Source organism: Lemur catta, chromosome 17 (assembly GCF_020740605.2).
Source record: "Lemur catta isolate mLemCat1 chromosome 17, mLemCat1.pri, whole genome shotgun sequence".
Lineage (NCBI taxonomy): Eukaryota > Metazoa > Chordata > Mammalia > Primates > Lemuridae > Lemur > Lemur catta.
Genome location: NC_059144.1, coordinates 44659632 through 44683329, shown reverse-complemented (window position 1 = coordinate 44683329; position 23698 = coordinate 44659632). Strand labels below are relative to the sequence as shown.

At 37.9% G+C, this 23698-nt stretch overlaps 1 protein-coding gene across 2 annotated transcripts in view; it reads right to left on the bottom strand.

Annotated features, from left to right (window-relative positions):
• Positions 1-23698, bottom strand: part of DOK5 (docking protein 5) — a 138232-nt gene that overhangs the window by 45699 nt on the left and 68835 nt on the right. Inside the window, exons 3-5 of one of the 2 annotated variants that reach the window (XM_045528397.1) lie at positions 3270-3384; positions 3058-3177; positions 105-294 (exon numbers count right to left, since the gene is read on the bottom strand). In XM_045528397.1, the coding sequence (XP_045384353.1) occupies positions 105-294; positions 3058-3177; positions 3270-3384 (425 nt within the window). The remainder of the gene's footprint in view (positions 1-104; positions 295-3057; positions 3178-3269; positions 3385-23698) is intronic. The other variant, XM_045528398.1, reaches the window with a different exon arrangement.

Genomic DNA, 23698 nt, shown 5'->3' with positions numbered 1-23698 from the left:
GGTTGGATCTCACATGTAAACCTAGGCCTCAAATGATAGGAGCCTGGAAAAAATAAACAAAAAACTAAAAAAAAAAACCAGTCATTAAAAGGCATTAAACTCACCTCCCTGCCTCAAAAGTGAACCACGTGGTATCACGTCCATACCGCCGCAGGGCGCTTAGCGGCCAAGAGATGAGTTTGACTCTGGGATTCTGGATGTCCCAAAGACAGATACACTCATATGTAATCTGCAAGGCACATTCGCCATGTACATCTAAGTTAGGAGATGGCATCAAATACACATTGAATCTCTCTGGGAGAAAAACAAAAGGTTAGTCTAAAATCCCCAGGAATAAAACATCAAAGACATCGTAGGAACATAGAGGCATTTTAAAATAATTCAAGCTCACATTCTAGATTTTGGTCGAACATTCAGAAAGATAAAGCTTTTCTCATAAATTAACCATCCTTGAAAATGATTTTTAAAATGCAGGCCCTATTAAATAACATAGTAATGATACGGCTTGGCTGTCAACATACACTAAACACTATTTACATGAGCAAAGATCATTTTTAGAATTTCTAAATTTGCATAATAAAAAATTTGTATGCCAATAAAAGACTAAAGCAATGAAATCATTAGAAGGAATTTTTTTTTCCTGCCAAGCACACATTAAGTACATCCACACTTTTGTGTTCATAAAGATGCAGGTGCAAAGTAATTGTCTCATGGTTTAATGATATTGAAATTATATTGACCAACTTATAATTTCTATAACTAAATGGATAAAATTGTATCTCAAATTATTTAAATAAAATTCCACACTAATACTATGCACTTAACTGAATGCACTTAATTGCTGAATTTGGGAATATGCCAATGGATATATTGGAACTAATGTTAACAAAAAACTGTCTTTAGTCAAATACTGAAAAAAATATTCATTTCCTTATTTGGATGATTGTTAAAATGTAACCAAGATTACTCTGAATAAACTGGTTAGCTGATTACTGCAATCAAATTCCCATCCCCACACATACAGTCACTGTATTTCTGTTACATTTCTGGAAAATTCATTAGGAAGTTATAGATTCAAAATCTTTAAGTGAAATATGAACAAAAATATACACTATAGCAAACACATTTCCACATAACCATCATTATGGTAGACTGCCTACATCTGACAAAATAGTGCATTACTAACAATTTTTTATTAGCGGTATTCTACTTGTTTTATAGTAAGGTAATTATTAGAATTTTGATAGCAAATTTTGATAGTTGATTTTTATAAACAGTAATGCCAAGATTGTGTTCATGAAATGTATTCATGCATCTACTACTCAAATTTTCTAAAGCATTTCAAACTCCCAATCACCAAATATTTGTTGCTTTCTAGTAACTATTATTTTTAAAACATATTGTAATGGAGTAAATTTCTCCCTTCAGAGTTCTGAAGCAAGTAGGAAAACTGTCTTCATTAAGTAAAAAGTAAGAGAGATCATTACCAATTCATTTATTTAGAAGTTCTACCTCACTCAAGAATATCAATAGCAATAGTGATGGAAGTGATCATTTCAATTACAGTTACTTGAAGTCATACAAATTAATAATGTAACATTGAGATAGGTGAGTTTCGTAATAATCTCTAGTAGTTATATACCAGAGTTCTCATTTCCATTTGATGGAAGAGGAAACTGAGGCACAGAAAACTGGCATGGGAAAGGCAATTCCTGGGCACAGTCAATTCTTAAATTCAGTTTGTAGCTCTGCCAGGATACTACTTCTCAAATATAAATTTTTTAAAAGTAAGTGCTGATCTGAGCACTCTAGTTTAAAAAAAAAAATTAAAAATGATCAAAACCTGTCATGTTTTCTTCTTTACGATGGCTCCCAGGTGTCCTCTCTGCCCAGGGGCATCCCGACTTAGTGAACCAGAGAAGGAGGAGCCTGGGATTGGTTGCACAACCCTAGCAAATGACTTAACCTCTCTGTAGCTCGATCTCCCACTCTACAAGGAGGCTCTTCTGAATTAGCCAGCAATTCTAGGTCTTGGTCAATAACACTTCTATGGAGATGGATTATGGTAGATATGGTGCATCCAGTAATAGTCACAGACTATAAATGTGCCATGAAGACATAGCTCCAGTTGGGAGGGAGAGCACTTTTTACTAAGAACAGAGTGTGTGTTTATGGAAAGGGTCAGTACATTTCCATCTCTGCCACGTTCGTAATCAAGCCAGGTGACCTGCAGCCCCTTCAATGTGCCTTGTCCTCATAGATCAAGGCAGCCGGCTAAAGAAGAATTCTAGGGTCCAATCTACCCTGTTACTAGGCTCAGGTATTTGGAGACCATGAAAATGATTCCTCACTTCCAGTCTTGACTTTTGATGAAGTGTTCATGAATATTTTGGTCATTATTATTTTAAATGATTTATTCCCAGGTTGAGTGTTGAGCTCAGGGTTGGTTCAAGTGTTTCAGTTAAAAAAAGAAAATCTACAGATTTGTAGGTGGGTTTAAACTTCATGAAACATTAAATTCTATTAAAAGCACTAGAAAGCTTTCAATAACATTTTAAGTGAAACACACAAAAATACCCCATTACACTTTAAAATTTTTACATTGTCAATACAGGCTCAAGGATATCGTCTGGAATCAAACACTAGCTAGCAATTGGAGTGAGAGCAAGGTCTTTACCTCTTCTATGCCTTAGTTTCCTCATCTATAAAATGGGGAAGTAAGAATACCTATGCCATAATGCTGCTGTGAGTATTAAATAATCTGAAAGGGTTAAAGCATCTTCCGCCAAATTGGCACACAGTAGTTTCCCTGAAATTTCTAACTGATATTATTAATGTAAATAAATTCATACTATGAATTGAAAAAAAAATTTAAAAATAAGAAAAAAGTACAGTGAAATGTTAACACAGGTTGTGGGTTAGATAAAAGGTTATTTTTACTTCTTTATACATTTTTATAACTCAATAATTTTACAAAATGAAGATTTCTTTTGTTTTATTATATGGGGACAAAAACTGTTTTTCAAGAGAGAGAAGGAGAGAATTTTCTCTACATACCACTCTGTTCTCTCTCAACCCCAGTAGCCAGTAAGTCCGGCTCTCCGAGGCTGATGTCATTGATCCGCGTCCCTACGCACTCCATCTGGAGTACTTTGCACCACTCATCGGCCTCAAGATCTGTGGAAAGGCCCAAAAGGTTAAACCGTAGGCCCAGCACCCACTCCAAAGCTAAAAGCAACCCCTGCCCCCACCCCCTGCCTCAGACAAACCTGATTCACAAGCAAAGGTCTTGGAGGTATCGTCATTGAAATAAATCCCTATGGCGTGTTTCTTGGTGCTCTTTGGCAATCGAGCTACGTTCTTCACGTTGTTGAGTTCTGTAACCTGAAAAATGAACAAGTGCAAGTTTGACCACACTCCCCACATGACTGTGTCCAAAATACAACACCAAAGGTGAGGCACATCCCAGATGAGCACAACTCCTCGACAGAAAAGTGTCTATGTATCTGAAAGCTAAGAAACATTTAAGTGAATTTAGTGTTATCCTTAATACATAGCAAGAATGGTTAACAGATTATCTTTCCTTACCAAATTTTCTGAAGCATATTAAGTGGCAAAGGCTTAAAACCTCATAGAGGTAGAAAACTTATTCCAGTTTTTCCTTTTTCTTCCTTTTTCTTTTCATCCTCCAAAAGACTCCACCTGATCAACAGTTCTCATGTCTATTTCCATCACTGTGGACAGCTTCCTTGCTCAGTGCGCTGCAAAAGCCTCCAAATACCTCAGCCCTTCAGAGCACTCCCAGGGTAAGTAACTTGAACACATTGACCCCGAGGAAGAGAAGGGGAGGGTGGCCCAATTCAAAACCAGACTATCACACTCAGTCAGAGATGGCGCCAGGAGTCTCAAAACTGCGCCCGACTCGAGGCTCAAGTCACATATTCCAACACAGAAAGTCCACAATGAATGTGGTTTCCCAAGTACTTTCCCGCTCTCTCGGACTTACTCTTAGCTTCTCGGTGGCTATGGGGCCTCTGTGTTCGAGTCTGAGCACACTGCACAGTGCCACCTGCTTCCTATCAGAAGGGAAATCTGCAACCCTGATGACTTTCTCTCTCCTTCCTCTCTCCCAGAATCCCTTGACGTCTTGGTTTAACACTTTTGTAAACTCCTCCCTCCCACAAAGGGTCCTGGCTCATTGTGTTTCCACAACAGTCATCCTTAATTCAGTTACATCCTGATCCTCTGCTGCATCAGAGGGGTGAGATATTTGGGTCTCTCCTGGGAGAAGGCTTAGGTGGCTTCAGGGTAAGTATTCATAAGATTAATAAGCCTTTCACAGTGACAAGTTTAACCTCCCCTTAATATATCTCTTTTGTGCTGTTATACAAAACAATCTGCCCACCATCAATCTTTGCCCGCTATGATGCTGCACCATTTCTCCCATCTATTACTCTAAATTGAATAAATGCCTGGCTCAGGAAGTAGGTGGGAAGAGAAATAAATATCCTCCATACACACACTAATCTGATTATTTCATTTCCCTGCTTCTTAACCTCTATCGGCCCTTTTCATAATATGAATGCAAATTTCTTGGCATGAAATGTCACACCAGTGCTCCTCCAAATCTGCCCAGATCAATCTTGTCGGTGACTCAGCACTACGTATCTTACTCTCCGACCATACCAAGTCCCTCAGAGTTCACCAGATGCAGCTGTTGGTCTTGTTCGTTTATTTATTTTTGCACACCACCCAGTACAAGACTCGGTCATCTTTCCACAACTACATATTGATATCTCCATTTCCATTTTAATCCCCATAAATTCACTGTGCACAAGGCAGATGATTTTTACAAAACATAAGTCTGATTCCAACATTTCTATTCATAAAATAAGAACCTTCCATGACTTCCCATTGCACTTGGGACAAAAGTCCAAATCCTTAGAATGACTGGCAAGACCCGCTGTGGTCTTCCCGTTATGTCATCAATGTCCTCTCTGCCACCTCCCCTTGGTGTTCTACGTCCCAGCCACACTGGGCTTTATTCAGTTCCCAGAAGGCAGCATATTCTCCTGGTACGAAGGCTTCCCTACTCTCTCCTTACTTCACTCTCACTCCCACAAGTCTTAGCTTAAACTTCAGTTACCCACAGAGGCCCCACTGGACCCCTCCCACCCCAACATCTAATCAGTCTCAAGGCTGAACCATCCAACGACATCCTACGTCTTCCCTATGGGATATGAGTTTAGTGCCTGGGCTTGCCTCAAGAATAAAAGGTCCATAGGGCAGGGATAGTTGTTTTTTATTTTTTTACTTTTTTGACCACTGTCATGTTCCCTGAGTCAAACACAGAGCCTGTCACATAGCAGGAACTCAACAAAGATACGTGAACTAAACGAACAAGACACCAGACTCACCCATGAATTTACCTGCATGGGGCTTCTTCAAGACAAATGTCCCTCTCTCTTTCCTGCCTCTTTTCTCCAGGGAAATTTCACCTTCCTGGCCCACTTCCTCTGGAAAACTTGCCACGACTTTATTATACATTAATTGTTCCTTTCTCTATGTTCCCATATGTGCTGCCTGAAGTGCTACTTTATTATCTGTTGTTGAACTTAATCTGTTTCTCGCTCCAGCTCCCAGCTAGACTTGGGTCACCTCGCAGTGACTTACGGATGGACGAAATCAATAAAGCACAACCATACTGAGGCCAAACATACTCAGCGCCCACCAAATGCCACACCTTGTGCTTAGAGTTTATATATGGATCTTCATAAAACCCCTATGAGACAGATATTGTTATCAGAATTTCTCAGATGGGAAAACTGAGGCTTACAAAGATTAAAGTCCCACAACCAAGTTCACAGCCAAAAAATGGCAGAACCAAAATTCGAATGAAGCAAATTAACCCCAAAGCCTGTTCTCGTGACCCATCTGAAACACTAATGACTGGCGCTAAAAACTTTCCGTCATAGGCTTTTCAGCCCCTGAAAATCACCTCCCGCTTGAAGACCTCTTTCTTTTCAACGGGGTAGAAGCCGGGGTGGCAGCAGGTACACATGTGCCAGCTTTACTCCGACCCTCTACGGAGACACGACATGAGTAGTCCACCCCCGCCTGAAACACAGCAATGACTTTGAAATGGGCCATTTTATTACATATCCATTAAGGGCAAAGAAGAAAAGAGAGTCACCTGAAAGAGTCAGGAAATGTAGGGGGAATTGTGTGAGTCAGAACACAATTACCCACTTTGGAAATTGGTTTAGGAAATAAGCAACGCGACACCCTTGCTCAGGGGAGGCAAATGACTATTCACAGAGCACTCAGGGCCACGACTGCATGTGTCAAAGGACCGCTGGGTTTTAAAGCAACAGTCTCTGTCTCTACATCAGAACTACTCCTTGATGAGCATGTGCGTGCACACACACATGCACACAACACACACATGCATGCACACACACGTCTTACAGAATGGCAAACTATACTAATTCATAATGGAACCTTCCTCAATATATTAATACATGCTAAAGTAGTAGTTATGACAAATAAAACCTTTGTAGAGATCTTTATGCCACATAAAACTCTGATAAGATGTTTTTATTCTACTATCATTTCATTTTGCAAATGAGAAAACCAAGGGAGGACATACTATTCTTTTTACAAAGAAATAATTTGCACCGGAAGAATCACTTTTGAGAGAGCAAACATGAGTTTTGATAAGGTCTCAAACTCTCATCTAATATCAATGTTATTCGAGATGGGGGCTACGTAAGTGTGACTGATCATCAAAGTAACTATCTGGGACCCTCACTGCCTCAGAGAGGATGCGCAGTCAGGACTGTGTGCAACTCTTTCAGTTGACCTTCGGTTTGAATTTCTTGCTTTTACCTTGTATCTCAGATCAACCAGAAGTTACTACCTTCCAGTCTCAAAACTGTTTAGGAAAAGTTTTTTTCTGAGCCTCTGGAGATAGAGATTTTATTCTTCTTTTACAACACAAAATAATAGACACACCCTGAACTCTACATGAATTAGGTTTTTTCACATTATTTTGGTTCTCTAGTAAAGCAGCTGGATCTACATTGTATGTCTTTTTGTATAAATTCACAGGTAAAATGATTTCTTCAAGGTGTACCAGTATTCAGGGAGGGAACCACTGAAACACCATTGTAGTAGAACCGCATTCCCTCTCCAAAAATCTTTCTTGCATCCATTCATTCATCAAATTTTAATTTTTTACCATTTATTTACTCATTCATTCATTCATTTATTTTAGTATTTACTCTGTATTAAGTACTATTCTATTCACTGGAGATCAGAAGCTGAATGAAGGACAAATTTCCTGCCCTCCTGGAGCTCATATTTCAGAAAGGAGAGAAAATAAAGAATGAAATTTACTACCAGGTAGGAATAAGGAAGTGAGGAAAAATAAAGCTGTACAGAATGATTTGGTGTAGGTATAAATTAAGCTGTTGTTTTAAGACAGGTGGGGTGGGGTGTAATCCCAGGTAACTGAGCTCAGAGGAACTTTGCTATTTTGCATAAGGAACCAAAGAAGCTCTTTTTGAAGAGAGCTTTTGAGCAGAGGCTCATAAGATCTAAAGGAGTAAACCACATGGATATCTGGGCACAGGAATTCCAGGCACAGGTAATGGTAAGTGCAAAGGCCCTGAGGTGGCAACTACCTTGTTTGGCAAGGACTACGTTTGCTTATAGGTTTTAGCATTTGACTTCTGCCCTTGATATCTGCATTTGAGAGTAAACCACCCATGTAGCTCCGCTACATCTACCAAGCCACCTTCCTCACACAACTTGCAAAACTGCTAGACCTAAGGAGATTAATATCTCTAAGAGTTTTTTCAGTTTTTTGGTCAATCCAGTCAAAACTCATACAGTTACTTTCTTTTCTGTCTTTTGTTTTTAACTGAAAATGCAATGCTTGCATATAGTAGAAAATATAATAATGCAAAGAGACAAACAATATAAAGTTTGCCCACACCCTCAGTCCTTCTCACTATATATACATAAAAGAATATGTAAGTGTGCACTCATGCATATATAAGCGTATAGTTATTTTACAGAAGTGGGAACAAACACACACTCTATAGTGATTCAATAAAACTATTTCTGTTTTAAATATAAACTTAACATTTTATATTTCCATTCCAAAATTTTAATTTGACTTCAATTGAAGTAAAATGTGCTATATGGATTTAGCTAGTCATGCTCTAAACCAGTGAGTGCAGCCCTCTTAGATTAACACATCAACCCATATGTATGAATACAGCCGTCGTTTTGTTAAGATGTATGAAAAGTAATTCCAGATAATGAGTTCAGAGGTAGCATTCCAATCCCAGGAGCACAATCCCCTTGTTCTGGTTCTTCTACAACATCTGCACTCCTGTATTTCTATTAATATCCTGGCTTCCCCCATCCATGTCCTTGTCTTTAAGCCACAGCATCCCGATTTCCTGCTGTGACAGTTCCTTTCTCCATTATGTGCACCGCTGGTGCTGCTGTCGCTCAAGTTCTCCCCCAGAGAATCAGACTCCTTCCCGGGAGTTTGGAAGGGAGGAAAAGTAAGCTGATCCACTCCAGCAGGGCTGCCCTAAAGAGACACTTGGCTGCCACCAGTTGAATCCTCAAAGGAGTAAAAGCCCTTCCCAAGCCTGATACCAGGCGCTCCTCCACAGCCTCTGAGCAAATTCCTTCTCTGTGCAAGTTAGTCTGCCTCAGTTTCTGCAGCCTGTAACTACAGATAGGTCACATCTTCCCAGAAGATTCACTGAGGGAAAATCACTGCCTTCTTGCATAGAATCCCCCTCCTTTTCCCTGCTCCTAAGCAGAATGACTAGCCCTAATAACCTAGTGAGAAATATGGTTATTTTATACCAATCTTTATTTTCCATCCAATCTCTTCTATTCTGAAACCATGCTTTTTTTTTTTCTGACAGTCTTTGCTAATACGATGCCACCTTAAATCTGGTTAATATCATCCTTTCATGTACATACATTACCTGATTTACTGCTCATTACAACTCAGGTATGATTAGTCTCATTAGATATGGAACATAAGTTTAGAAACATGTACACAGGGAATGTGTACATATATACTGTAGTCTCCAACTGAGATTATTTGAGGTGGTTCATAGACATGATATTTCACAGGGTGAAAAAGTTATTGCCTCTTCCAATCTATCAAATTTTGTTTATATCAAAGAGTAATTCTCTAGCACTTATAAAACTGCTTCTCAAAAAGATGCAGAAGGTATTTTAAGACTGCTGGCAAGGGGGGATAGGAGCAAGATGGCAGATACCTTTTTTCCCCTGATGGAGACACCAGCTCACCAACAACACGCAGTCTAATTTCCTTCATGAGAACCTAAGAAAACTAGTTAAGAGGCTCATGCACCCCAGGCGAGTGCAGAAACCAGCTGCATTGAAGCTGGAAGGGAAATCTGTGGCTCTTGCTGGCCAGCTCAGTGCAGTGCAATTAGGAGAAAACTCAGCTCCTGGCTTCTCCCTGGGGGGAAAGAAAAGTCTGAAACATGCACTCAACACTCAGACTTTTACAGGGGATGCTGGAGGGACTGGTTTCTGTCTTGCCTGAATGTCAGCACTTACAAGAAAGTGGGCCAGTTTGGGGCCCCTGAGAACAAAAGCAATGAGCTGAACTAGTACACCCTCGCTTGTCATTATCCTTCTCCCCAGCTCAGCAGTATGAATGAGAAAACAGAGTAACTAAACAACACTGAAGACCAACTGGACCTAACAGACTTTTGCAGAACATTCCAGCCAACAGCAGAATACATTCTTCTAAAGCATACACGAAACATTCTCCAGGATAGATCGCGTATTATATCATAAAATGAGTCTTAACAAGTTTAAGAAGATTGAAATCATACCAAGTATTTTCTCCAATCACAATTGAACAAAACTGGAAATCAATAACAGAAGGGAAACTGAAAACTTCACTGTATGTGGAAATTAAGCAACACACTCTTGCACAACCAATAGGCCAAAGAAGAAATCAATAGTGAATTTATGTTGAGATAAGTAAAAACAAAAACAGCATACCAAAGCTTATGGGATGCATCAATGGCAGTACTAAAAGGCAAGATTATAATGGTAAATTCCTACATTAAAAAAGAAGAGAGATCTCAGTTAGACAACTTACATTTATACCCCATGAATTAGAATAAAAATAAACTAAGCCCAAAGTAAGCAGAAGAAAGTAAACAGTAAAGATTCCAGATCAGAACTAAGTGAAATGGAGAACACAAAAGCAATAGGAAAAAAATCAATAAAAACAAGAATTGATCTTTTTGAAAGATCAACAAGAATTGATCTTTCAAAAAAATTAGCTAGACTAAGGAAAAAAAGTGAAAATTCAAATAAAATAAGAAATGAAGAGATGCTATAACTGATACCACAGAAATATAAAAGATTATGAGACTACTTTGAATAAGTATACACCAAAAAAGCCAACAAATTGGATGACCTAGAAGAAAGAGATCCACAGATTCAATGCAATCCCTATCTGCTTTTTTTTTTTTTGCAGAAATAGAAAAAACAGTGCTAAAATTCATAAGGAACCACAAAGAACCGTAACAGACAAAACAGTCTTGACATAGATGAACAAAGCCGGAGGCCTCATACTTCATTACTTCAAAATATACTACAAAGCTACAGTAACCCAAATAATATGGTACTGGCATATAGACAAACCAAATATTAATAATATCGTATTAACATATAGACCCATGGAACAGAACAGGAAACCTAGAAATAAACTGACGTTAATACAATCAAATGATCTTCAACAAAGGTGCCAAGACTATCAACAAATGGTGTTGGAAAAACTGGATATCCACATGAAAAATAATCAACTTGTACCCTTAATTATGCCATAAACAAAAATCAACTCAAAATAGATTAACAGCTTGAACATAAGACCTAAAATTATAAAACTTCTAGAAGAAAACAGAGCAAAAAATCTTTATGACATTGGCCTTGACAATGCTTTCTCGGATATGACATTAAAAGCATAGGCAACAAAGCAAAAAATAGACAAATAGAATTACATCAAACTAAAAAGCTTCTGCACAATAAAGGAGACAATCAACAGAGTGAAAAGGCAACCTACAGCATGGGAAAAAATATCTGCAAACCATATACCTGATAAGGGGTTAATATCTAAATTATATAACCAACTCACATAACTCAATAGCAAAAAAGTTAATAAAAATAAATAAGCTAATATAAAAATGGGCAAAGGACTTGAATAGACATTTTTCCCCAGAGGACATACAATGACCAACAGCTATATGGAAAGATTCTCAACGTCACTGATTACCATGAAAAGGTGAATCCAAGCCACAATGAAACATCAACTTATAGTTGTTAGGATGGCTATTATAAAAAAAAAAAACAAATAAAAAACACTCAAAAGATAAGTATTGGCTAGGATGTGGGGAAGTTGGAACCTTTATGCACTCTTGGTGGGAATGTAAAAAGGTGCAGCCACTATGGAAAACAGTATGGAGGTTCCTCAAACAATTAAAAATAGAACTACCATATGATTCATTTATCCTGGGTCTTTATCAAAACTATTGAAAATAGGATTGTGAAGAGATATATGCACTTCCATGTTCGTTGCATCATTATTCACAATAGCCAAAAAGGGGGAAACAATGTAACTCCCCATCAGTAGATAAATGAATAAAGAAAATTGTGGGATACACAACAATGGAATATTATTCAGCCCTAAAAAAGAAGGCAATCCTGTTGTATGCTACAACAAAGATGAACCTTGAAGATATTATGCTAAGTGAAACAAGCTAGTCATAGAAGGACAAATCCTGTGTGATTTCACTTATAGGAGGTGATCTAAGGCAGCCGAACTCACAGAAGGAAAAAGTGGAATGGTGGGTTCCAGGGACTGGGGCAAGGGGGAAATGAAGAGTTGCTGTTCAATGGATATATAATCCCAGTCACATAAGATACGAAAGTTCTAGGGATCTGCTGTGCAACAATGTACATATAACTAACAATACTGGACTATACACTTAAAAGTTTATTAAGAGAGTAGATCTCATGTTATATGTTTTTTTACTACACACACACAAACACACCACACACACCTACACCACCACACACGCACAAAGACTACTGGCAGGCAGTAAAAAGCACACAGAATATAAAAACATTGTTTTCTTTCCGTTGTATCTCTTTTTTAAGTTCTGTTCATGGCAAGTGATACTGGTTTTCTACTAATGGTAATAATAAAGTTTTCTCTTATGGTGAATTTATTCAAACAAAAAAGCCAAGCTGATTTAAAGCAAAATATTAAGTAAATAAAAGTAAATGGGATACTGATTATGACAAAAATAATGAACAAATGATAAATAACTAAAAATTAGGAAAACACCATTAATCGAATACTATTGTTTATGGAATTGACTTTCTTTTCATTTAATTTCCCACTAAGTCAACAGTCCAGGGGATTACCGATAAAGTCATATAGTCACCCAGAACAAGTCTCATTTGCTTGGCAGAGGCATGACAATAGATTTCAATGGAAACTTCATAAAGATTTGGTTTCCACTTGATATCTCAGAGGCCACCCATCTGACCAGGGCCATTTGTTTTCCTTGTGCTTCCTCTCCCCTTCCACAGCTGAATTTCCCAAGTGAGAAGGACAATAAACCATTTCAAGCCCCATGACCGAAACCTGAAATATGTCTGAGAATTATGATTTAAAATAACTGTTGCAAAACGAAGTCTAAAATGAAAACCAGTTATAAATTTTCATTACTAACAGAAAGTTCTGACAGCAGAAAAGAAACAGAAGTCAAATTTTGTGATTAAACTGGTACATAAATAGAATTTAAATATTTTTAGTTACACTCTTACACGATCTCCCTGCTAAAACAACATCAGACCAAGTTAGAAAATCAAAGCCCATTATTCTATCAATGTAATCAATTCTTTCAATTTCTCAGCTTTCTTTTCTTTTCCCAGGATATAGTTCAGCTTACTGGTTTCAGAGATCTTTCTCTTAAAACGGAGCTAAAATCTGTAGCTATCAAAGGAGACCAGAAATGTCTATATGGCTTACTGAAAATGTCAATATTAGGACCGTTGAAATACTTGATTTTCTCCAAAAATTGGGTATTTAATTTCAAAATCCCAGTTTAGCATCATATTTAATTTGATTTTGGACATCCTGAGGTCATTTCTTGCAGAAATTATCATGGAATAACTAAGAATTCACAGAAGATAGTGGCTCCTTGAAAACTCAAGGCAAAAGATAATGAACTCTCAGTAGGATTTTTCTTATGTATAGAGTGTACTTCTCAGTGTGGAGGTTGGAAAAGATTAGGTAAAGATAAAGCTTGGCAAAATCATTCTCTCTCTAGGATTTGGAGTTTTATAAATGAAACCAAAGGCAAATGCTGCAGCTCACAGCAACCTTCATTTTTCTGCCATAGATTGAGTTATTTATTCACAATCATTCATTTTCTCCCAGTCCTTACAACTCTTTCCTATTACTTTGGACTTGGCAACTTGCTTTGGCCAACAGAGTGTAAGCTGATATGCCATGTTCAAGAAGAACGTGCTTTAAATACATGTGTAATTAGGTCAGTCTCTGCCTCCTTGAATTTCAGTTCCACCATGAGAACAACATTCTCTCCTCTCCTTCCTGGATCTCTGAACCGAAAGGTGAATCTCAGCTGAGTCAAACTAATCCAGCTGCACTCAGTGCACCCCAGCCAATCCAGACCTCTCATGTAACAAGGGCAAAAGATGAAGATGTGTTGCTGTAAGCTGTTAAGATTTTGCAATTATTGCCATGGCAGATGTTGGCTAATACACCCTCTGTTTGATTTCCTTTGGCCAAGAATTTTCAGAGAGTTTTCTTTCAAATCCCACTGTGTAACAATATTGCTTTCTGTATGAAGAAAACCAGATTTCCTAGCCAAATACACAATAATCAGGGAACTCTACAAGAACATTGGTTATAGATGTTATTTTAGCAGTTGAATCATTTGGTTTTTTTTTAATTTTTCAAAGGGAGTCTAACATGGTGTCCCATAACATATTATAGAAGCAAAACTAGTCTAATGAAATGAAGAAATGAATTCCACCCTAATCCTCTTTCCAATAGCTATAAACCCACTTCTCAAGAAGCAAGCCCAGTCACTTCAACCAAACACAGAACAGTGAATGATTACAACATGATACTAAATTCCCTGGATAACATAACATCCTTGGTACTATTATTAAGCCTTTATTACAAGGCTCAATAAAGTGAAAAATCAAAGAAGAAAATTAATTATGATTTCAGACACAGTAAGGAGGCGTGGAGCCACACTCAAACCTAGGACTTCCGGCTTCTAAATGGGTATTTTTTCCTTAATACTACTCTCCATAGCATGTGCTCCTTTAAAAACAAACAATAATGAATGAATGACTAAATGACTGGCTTAGCAAATAAACAAATGAATAAAACTAAAGATGCGAATTGTTTTGGAGACAAATATGTTAAAGGATATTTCTGCAAATTGTAAACTGCATGTTTAAAAGTGCATCGCTTCGAAGTGGAAAAAATGGGAACACAAATCTTAATTTCTAAATAAAAATAAAGTATCTGTCAATTCAGAAGAAGGAAGTCTGAACTAAACTCATCTTTCCTACTTGAACATCTAAAGGTTGAAGAAAATTCAGCTTCCCAAAGACACTTGCTTTCATGTGAGTATATATGGTACCACGGTTAAAGCCCAGGCTGCTACTCGAGTGAAATTCTGCTTGAGACACCCAGCAAAGGAATCTGAATGTCAGGTCCTGTGGACCACAGACATGAGGGTAAAGGACAGAAATCTCAAGACTACAGTCCAGTGAGTCTCTATTTGTGGACACACCTGTGTAGTCGCTACCGAGATTGACATATAAGAACACTTTCAGTCAATTCCACCTCTTCCTGGTCAGTAATGCCCACAAATAAAACCACAACTCGGACTTCTAGCTCCATTGGTTAACTCTTTAAAAAAAAAAAACTATATAAATGGAATCAGATCATATGTATTTTTCTGTGTCTAGATTCTTTTATACAATATCATGTCTGTGAGATTTATCCATGCTGTTGAAAATATAAGAAGTTAGGGTTTCTGTATAGTAGCCCATTGTGTGAATGATTATTTTATTTAAAATTTATTTTACAGTTTTGTTTGCTTTCATTTTATGTGTATCTCTTATAGAAACATATAAGTGATCTGATTTTAAGAAACACATAGTTATATTATTATATTTTTATCCAATCTAAGACATTGTCTTTTGATAGGTGTTAAATCAATTCAAATTAATTACTATGACTGACATTTTGGGAATTAGTTCAGTCCTCTTTTAGTCTTTCTAATTCCTTTAATGCTTCATTTCAGAAAAAATTTTTCTTATTTTCTGAGCTCTGCTCTTTTCTCTAGGAATTTTGTGTTCCTGATTTTCTTTTCCAAAATTTTATTTTGAAGATTTTCAAACACAGAAAAGCTGAAAGAATAACACAATAAACACTAATGTGTCCTCCACCTAGAATAAACAATTATTAACATTCTCTACCTTTATTTTATTTAATTTCTCTCTCTTTGCATATAAATGCAACAGTGTTTGTGTGTGCATGCATACACACAGTTTTGGTTAAATGATTTGAAAGCAAATTACAGGTATTAGTAGATATCATCTCTACAACTTCAGCAAATATTTCTTACAAAGTACAGGTTCTCTCACATCACTTCAATGCTATTTTCACAACTAAGAAAACAGGTAAGAATTCTTTGTATCATCTAGTTTCTATCCCATATCCAGAGCTCTCTAAAAGTCTCCAAAATGTTTTTTTGGAGCTGTGTCCATTATTATCCAACATCTCTCCAATCCAGGATCCAATGAGGATTCATGCATTGCTTTTCTCCTTGTATCTTTCTCTCTCTCTCTCTCTCTCTCCCTCTCTCTCTCTCTTAATTTAGAAGAGTCCCCCACATTTTGTAAGTGATGCTTGCCTTTTGAAAAGATCACATTAGTTTTCTTGTAGAATGTTCCATGTTCTAGATAGGTCTGTTTTCCCATGGTATCCTTAATTTTTCTATCCCATGTACTTCTTCTAAAAGGGAAGTTACACTTAAAAGTTTGATGAGATTCAGATGAACATTTTTGTTAAGAATGCTTTGTGCGTGATGTTGTGGACTTCACACTGCATCACATCAGAAGGCAAATAAGGTCAGAACATCTCTATGACTGAAGCTCAGTTTGAGCCCTTGGAGGTAGCTGCCATTTCTCTTTATGGTAAAATACCAAGTTTTCAATTTGTAATTAGAGCTGGGTGACGTTTTGGCATCATATGACTATCCTGTCTCCCAACCACATTTCAGCAAATAGTCTTCGTATCCACTGCAGGCTCTGTAGGAAAATGTTGTTCTTTCGAATCTCCCAGGTTTGTCCACTTAAGCCCACATAGCTATGACTGCCACATTCAAGGCAAACATTGACAAAGGATGCTTTTCCTGTCCCTACCCTACACTGCTTTTTATTAAAGTAATCTGAAAACACAGATCCAAATTATTACTAGAATCACTATTACTCATTTTTTTAATTTCAAAAAACGTGTAATTACTCCATCTAATCAGGTGAGCAAGTTCAACTCTCCAGAATTTACTCTGTATATTTAGCTGACATAAGTGCCCACCATATAGTCCTCATACACTTGCCCATTCTCATCCTGTTTTTAACTCGGATTTGTCAATAGGTGAGCGGTGAACTCACTCAGGTAGCTCACTCAGGAGCCAGCCACTCACATCACCATCAGTCTGTTTGTGGGCATTTCAGCAGGGACTCCAGCTAGCTGTTCTCACAATTGCAAGTTCGAATTGTACTTGCTTAGAACATGGAGAAAACTGAGCACGGTGGATATGAGGGTTTATTTCATCACAGTTCTAGACCTACTGAGAAGGCACATAGGTGATGCTTTGGTCCCAAGCCTTTGGCCCTTGCATTCCATCATTAGCCAGGCCTTCAAATCCTCCCCAGGCATCCTTCCTTCAACACAGACTGGTGGCAGATGGTGGAGGCACTCTGGCCCGCCTTTCCTGGAGCAATGCAGGAGGTGACAGAAGGCTACCTTGTTGGTGGTGTGCTTTTTGGCTCCACTATGTGATTATGTTGGACGGCACTGCCTGGAAATCAGTTTGAACAAACTTTGGTCCTCTCTTCTCAAGATATATTCCAACCGTGTGTTTTCCTCCTGCATACCCCGAGTTCCACTAAGAAAAATGGCTCTTTTTTTCATGGCTGGAAGAAATAAAGCTGCACATCCAAGTCCCGTTTGTCTCTCAGACAGTTCTTTGGAACTTTTAGGATGCTCCTATGCAGCTCTCCGCAAACACAGCCCTGTTGTGACGCTGTAGGTCGTTGTATTGAAGAGATACGATCCTACTAAAACAATAATGTCAATGCACAAATGGCTTTATGATCTTAAAGGCCCAACTTTACCCCATCATTAAAGCCCAATGTAACTCCATTTCATTTACGTCGTCTTCTTCTGTCCCACCAAACAAGCACACTCCCTGCTTAGGGGCTTTGCATCTGCTCTTCTTTTGCCTGGAGACACTTCCTCTAGATATGACACTGGCTCACTCCCACCCTACCTTCATCTACTCACATGTTACCTTCCCAACAACACCAATCCTCATTACTCTATTTAAAACTGCAGCCTTCTCGTTCCATATTTCCTATCCTCTTTTTCTGCTTTAATTTTCTCCTTGGCATTTATCAGTCACACAACACACATCTTATTTATATATTTCCTTTCTGTCTGTCTCTTCCTGGTTAGAGTAGGGTCAGGGCATCATCTGCTCTGTTTACCAACCATACCTTCAGTGCCAACAGCTGTGCCTCACACAGGGCAGATCCTCAATAGTGCTTGTTAAATTAAAGCTCTGGCCTGTGGCATTAGTTCATACCTATAATGCTAGCACTTCAGAAGGCCAAAGCGGGAGGATCACTTAAGGCCAGTAATTGGAGACCAGCCTGAGCAAGAACAAGACTCCATCTGTACAAAAGCTAGAAAAATTAGCTGAGTATGGTGGTGTGCACCTGTAGCCCCAGCTACTTGGGAGGCTAAGGCAGGAGAATTGCTTGAGCCCAGGAGTGTGAGGTTGCAGTGAGCTATGATCACACTATTGCACTCTAGCCCAGGTGACAGAGCAAGACCCTATCTCAAAAAAATTAAATTAAATTAAATTAAATTAAAGCTCTACCTCCTGAAATGGACACAGTCATCATTTCCATTGTAAAAGCAAGGAGACCGAGGCACAGGGATGTCATTAAAATGCCCAGGGTTGGACCATTCCCAATCAGTGGCAGAGGTACTAGATTTGACTCCAGACAGGCAAATTCCAGAGAATGATTATTCAGAACAAGTCCACCCAAGTACAGCAGGACCATGCAAAGGGGAAGATCCGACAATCTGATCTACAAGGTTCCCACAGTCTCCCAGACCTACAAAAGGGCTGTCTGCCTTACCTGTGGGCCGTCTGTAGAACCTTCCACAACAGACGTTATGACATCATGCTAACAACAGCAGCAGTGGCTATCATTCACCTGGTTCTCAATTATGTGCCAGGCACTGGGTTCCAAGCACTTCATATCAATCATGTCATTTAATTTTTTCACAACCTTTCTAACTAGCAGGCACTATTGTGTTCCCATTGGACATATAAGAACAGGTTAACTTGTTTATACAGATGGAAAATAGCAGAAATAGTAACTCAAAATTGGACTACTCTTGACTAAACCACCAAATGCTACCAAATGAATACAGAGGAAAAGATCAGAGAGGCCATCATTCCTAATGGTGTGAGTCACAAGATCTGAAGAGCATAAATTAAAAGGCTTAAGCAGGCACATGGAACGGTCATAGCTATGCATGAGAAAGATGATTCTATCAGCCAGTGGTTCTCCATCGGGGAAGATTTTGCCCCCCTCCCTCTGTTCCACCTCCTGAGACATTTGACAATGTCTGAAGATATTTTTGGTTATCAAAACTCAGATGGTGCTACTGGCGTCTAGTGTGTGGAGGCCAGGGTTGCTGCCAAACATCCTACAATGCACAGGTCAGCCCCCACAACCAAACTGTCAATAGTGTTCAGGACATACATAGTAAAAGTAGGCAATGAACGAGTTGTTGCATCATGCCACTGCAAGAAGTGCCATTCAAGTGAAATCTCTGGGAATGGCGCCTCCTGCAGGTGAGCCCTGTGCAGCAGGCTTGGCCCACCCACATGGACCCCTGCCACAGGGAGGTCCGGAGCAGGACCTGAGGGCAGGAGATGAGGTCTGGAGAGCCCAGCAGGGCATCATGGCAAAAAGTGATCAAGACTTTTGCTTAGGTTAGAATGGGGAACAACAAAAAGGCAGGGAGCAATTTCAGAGCTACATAATTACTTATGCAGTTCCTGGTTTCTAGTTTTTTGAGTATCAAATACACAAAGTATTATGATTCCATCAAAAAAAAATACTCCACACTCTCCTAAATTTCTGATAAATCTATAAGTATGCCATCTAATTAGAAATTCCCCAAAATGAACTGCCAAATTAATTTGTCTGTCTAAAGCCATATTCCAGATGTCTTATTTATCATAAATGATAGTATTCACTAAAATACATGTTTAACAGCCAGCGATTAACAAAGTGGTCATACTTTAAAAGTTTAATTTGCTATCGATACAGTTTTTTATTAACAACTTGGAAAACAATTGCAAATTACACAATTCAATTTTCCAAATGAATTATTTCATAACTAGACAGAGAAACTGTTGAAATTTCTTTTGGTGTTTCAAGGGAAGATTACTACAATTGGATTTTTAAAAAGCACATTCCCTTAAGGAACTAGTATATTCCTGTCAGAATTAATGCACCGAGTTTGCATTGTGTGGGAATATTAAGTATTTTTCTGGTGTGTGCAAAGTCAAAAGCCATTTAGGAAAACAAGGATTTGATTTCCAATTTTTCTCCTTCTTTTGCTGATAGTAATTTACAGATGATGATTTATTTATGTTTACCAAGTGAAAATGAGGCTTCTACCTAAAAGGCAATTTTCTGCCTTGCCTTTGTAGGCTGTATCCTAATTATTTTGTCCCTTGTGGGACTGAATGAATTAAGTGAGCAATTCACATTGTATATGCAAATTACAAAGCTCTGCAGAAGCTTCAAATTACTTCATTCTTAAAAAAAAAAAAAAAATAAAGCCATTATCCTGCTGAAAATGAAAAGGCACAAGCCCCTTTAACTTTTGTAGGTTGTCTTTGAAAATAAAAATAATATGAAAGCCATCCATTTCTGAATCCACCATGTTTCGGAAGTATTAAACAGTAACTAATAGTAATAATTATTATTACTACATAATTGTTATGTTTAAAATTCCATCCTAAGTGAAATATCTCAGGAATGGAAAAACAAACACCACATGTACTCGCTAATAATTGGAAACTAATTGATGGGTACACACAGGCACAGAGAGATGTAAAGGTCATTGGAACTCAAGATGGGGGAGGGGAGATAAGGAGAGGGATAAAATCCTACCTATCCAGTACAATGAACACTATTCAGGTGACGGGCACACTAAAACCCCCAACTTAAGCATGAGAAAAGGTATCCATGTAACAAAAACATTTGTACTTCCTTAATATGTTGAAATTAAAAAAGTTTCAAAGTACTTATAATGTTCTAATAAGTATTTCTATTAAAATTTCCAAAAGATTTTGTGTAACATATTCCAAAACTTTGAACTTTTTCATACTATGTTTCCTCAAAAAGCACTAATGGCTCAAAAATACAATGCCAGTAAGTAGGCACAGACAGGCAAGGAGAGACATGCTCAGTTCTAATCAAAAGTTGTGAGTAAAAGATATTTTGTCACGAGTTTCCCCCTCAGGACCTTTGAACATAGCAGTTTAAGCAAACGTCTTATAAAAGATTTCCTAAGAAAGAACAAGCGTAGACAGTTATATCCCAACCCCCATATAGATGGCTTCATTCTTTCCAAAAATATCTACGTGTCCTTGGTCACTTAAAATACATTGGCCTAGCGCCTGTCTGCGTTATAAATTTGGACTGTCTCCGTGAAGAGATCTTTATTTGCACATGTGAAATAGCTGAAATAATCCATTTGTTCATTGTGTCTTCCTTAAAAATAAAGTACTTAAACTGAAAAGTTTACACCTGAAATTTACAGAAAGAGTAGAATCTGGCAAGAGGGACAATTTCATAAGCTGTCAGTGGGTGTGTGACTTTGTATAACCTTTCTAGACACAATCTGGCAGTAGACACAAAAAACTCCAAGATGTAGGATATTAACCTGATAATCTTACTTCCAAGGCTCTTTCATCCAAAAACCTTAGCATGAGCACATAAAGAAAGACACATGAGTTCTTTACTATATTAGAATCTGTATTAGCAAAAAATTCCAAACCTTTTTGTCCATCAATTTGTGTATGCTTAAACAGATCATAGGGTATCACTATTGAAGAGTACTCCAGAGCTGTTAAATTAATAAAGTACAGCCATTAATTATTGACTAAAAATTATAGTCAAAACATGAGGGAAAGGGGACTAATATAATTAGTGTGACCATATAATTGATCTCATAAACCAGAATATTTTGAATATGAAAGGAATTGCCACTAAAATTTATGCAAGAACCACAGATTCACCAAGTGTGTCCTGGAGAAATCTAGATTTATGGTCTACTTAAATATAATATATAATATGTATAATATGTAACAAATTATTCAATTTTTACCGTAAAATTATAATCTATATATGTGTGAGAATATGTTTGTATTTGTGTAGACCAAGGCTCAGGATCTAAGGTTAGGCAAAGAGTTCTTAGACTTGACACCACAAGCATAATCTATAAAAGTAAAAGTTCATAAACTAGACCTTTTATCAAAATTAAAGTTTTATCAAAATTAAAACTTTTATTCTGCAAAGGATCCTGTTAAGAGGATGAAAAGACAAGTTATGCTCTGGGAGAATATATTTGCTACCACGTATCTGGCAAAGGACTAGTATCTAGAATAGATGCACACACACACACAGAAATTGGTAAAATATATGAAGAGACATTTCATAGAAGAATATATACAGAAGTATGTTCAATATCAAGCCATTAGGGAATACAAATTAAAACCACAATGAGATTACTATCAAAATGACTAAAATAGAAATACTGACAACACCAAATGCTGGTGAGAACGCAGAGAATCTGGATCATTCCTCCATTGTTTGTGGGAATGTAAAATGGTATAGTCATTCTGCAACACAATTGGGCAGTTTCGTATAAAACTAAACTTGCAACTACCATATGACCCAGAAAGTGCAATCTTGGAAATTTATTGCAGAGATGGGAGTGGCAGCAGGGGCTGAGCAACAACTTACGTTCATTCAACAACACGTGCGTGAATGTTCGTGGAAGCTTTATTTGTAAAAATCAAAAACCTGAAACAACCCAGGTGTTCTTCAATGGATGCACGCAGGCAAACTGTGCTAATGCACACTGTGGATTACTATTTAGCAATAAAAAGGAATGGACTATTGAAACACATGACAACTTGGATAAGGCTCAAGGGAATCATGCTGAGTGAAGAAAGCCAATCCCAACCTATTACTATATACTATACCATTCCATTTATATAATATGCTTGAAAACAACAAAATAAGAATTGTAGAAATGGAAAATAGATTGATTTCTCACCTGGCTAATGTCAAAGTCAAAAAAAGGAAAGAAAAAAAAAGAAAAACAGATTAGTGCTGGCTGAAGTGAAGGGGTTGAGGATGTGGCTCTAAAAGGGCAACAAAGAATCCTTTAGTTGGTGGCACTCTCCTGTATCTTAACTGTGGTGCTGTGTACAGCTACCAACAGGTGATAAAATGCATAGAACTAAATACATACAAAGACGTGAATACAAGTAAAACTGGGGATATTTGAATAAGAACAGGGAATTGCATCAATGTCGATATCCTAGTTGTGATACTGTACTATAGATTTACAAGATGACATCATTGGGGGAAACTGGGAAAATGACACACATTATCTCTGTGTTACTTCTTACCAACTGATACACATTTACAATGTATATTCCTTAGAACACGTATCTCCCTGTGCCTCTGGGAATGTAGGGAAGAGTAGGGTAAAAATGAACATTCTGGATCATGTTTCTTCATCATCCTCCATGCCTGCTTCAATCTAAGCAGCTCTCCTTTTATCTGTTTGACTACTGGGCCATTCGTAAAGGTATCGTATGAAGCAAAGATTCTACTCCAGGGAGACAGTGAGCCACAGTGGTTAGGAACATGGGCTATGGAGCCAGGATGCCTGGGCTCTGACTCTGTGACTTCACAACAATATAATCGTGGGTTTGTTAATCAACTTCATTCATTTCGAGCTTCCTCATCTGCAAAATGGGTACGACAGTGGTACTTGTCTCATAGGACTGCTGTGGGATTGAATTAACATATATAAGTACTTTGTTCAATGACTATTTGGACATAATGAGCCCTCAATAAATATCAACTATTATGATGACCAAAGTAAAGCCACTAGCTTAATGGTATTGTCCAAAGGGACAGTGTATTTTAAAAGGAATGGTAT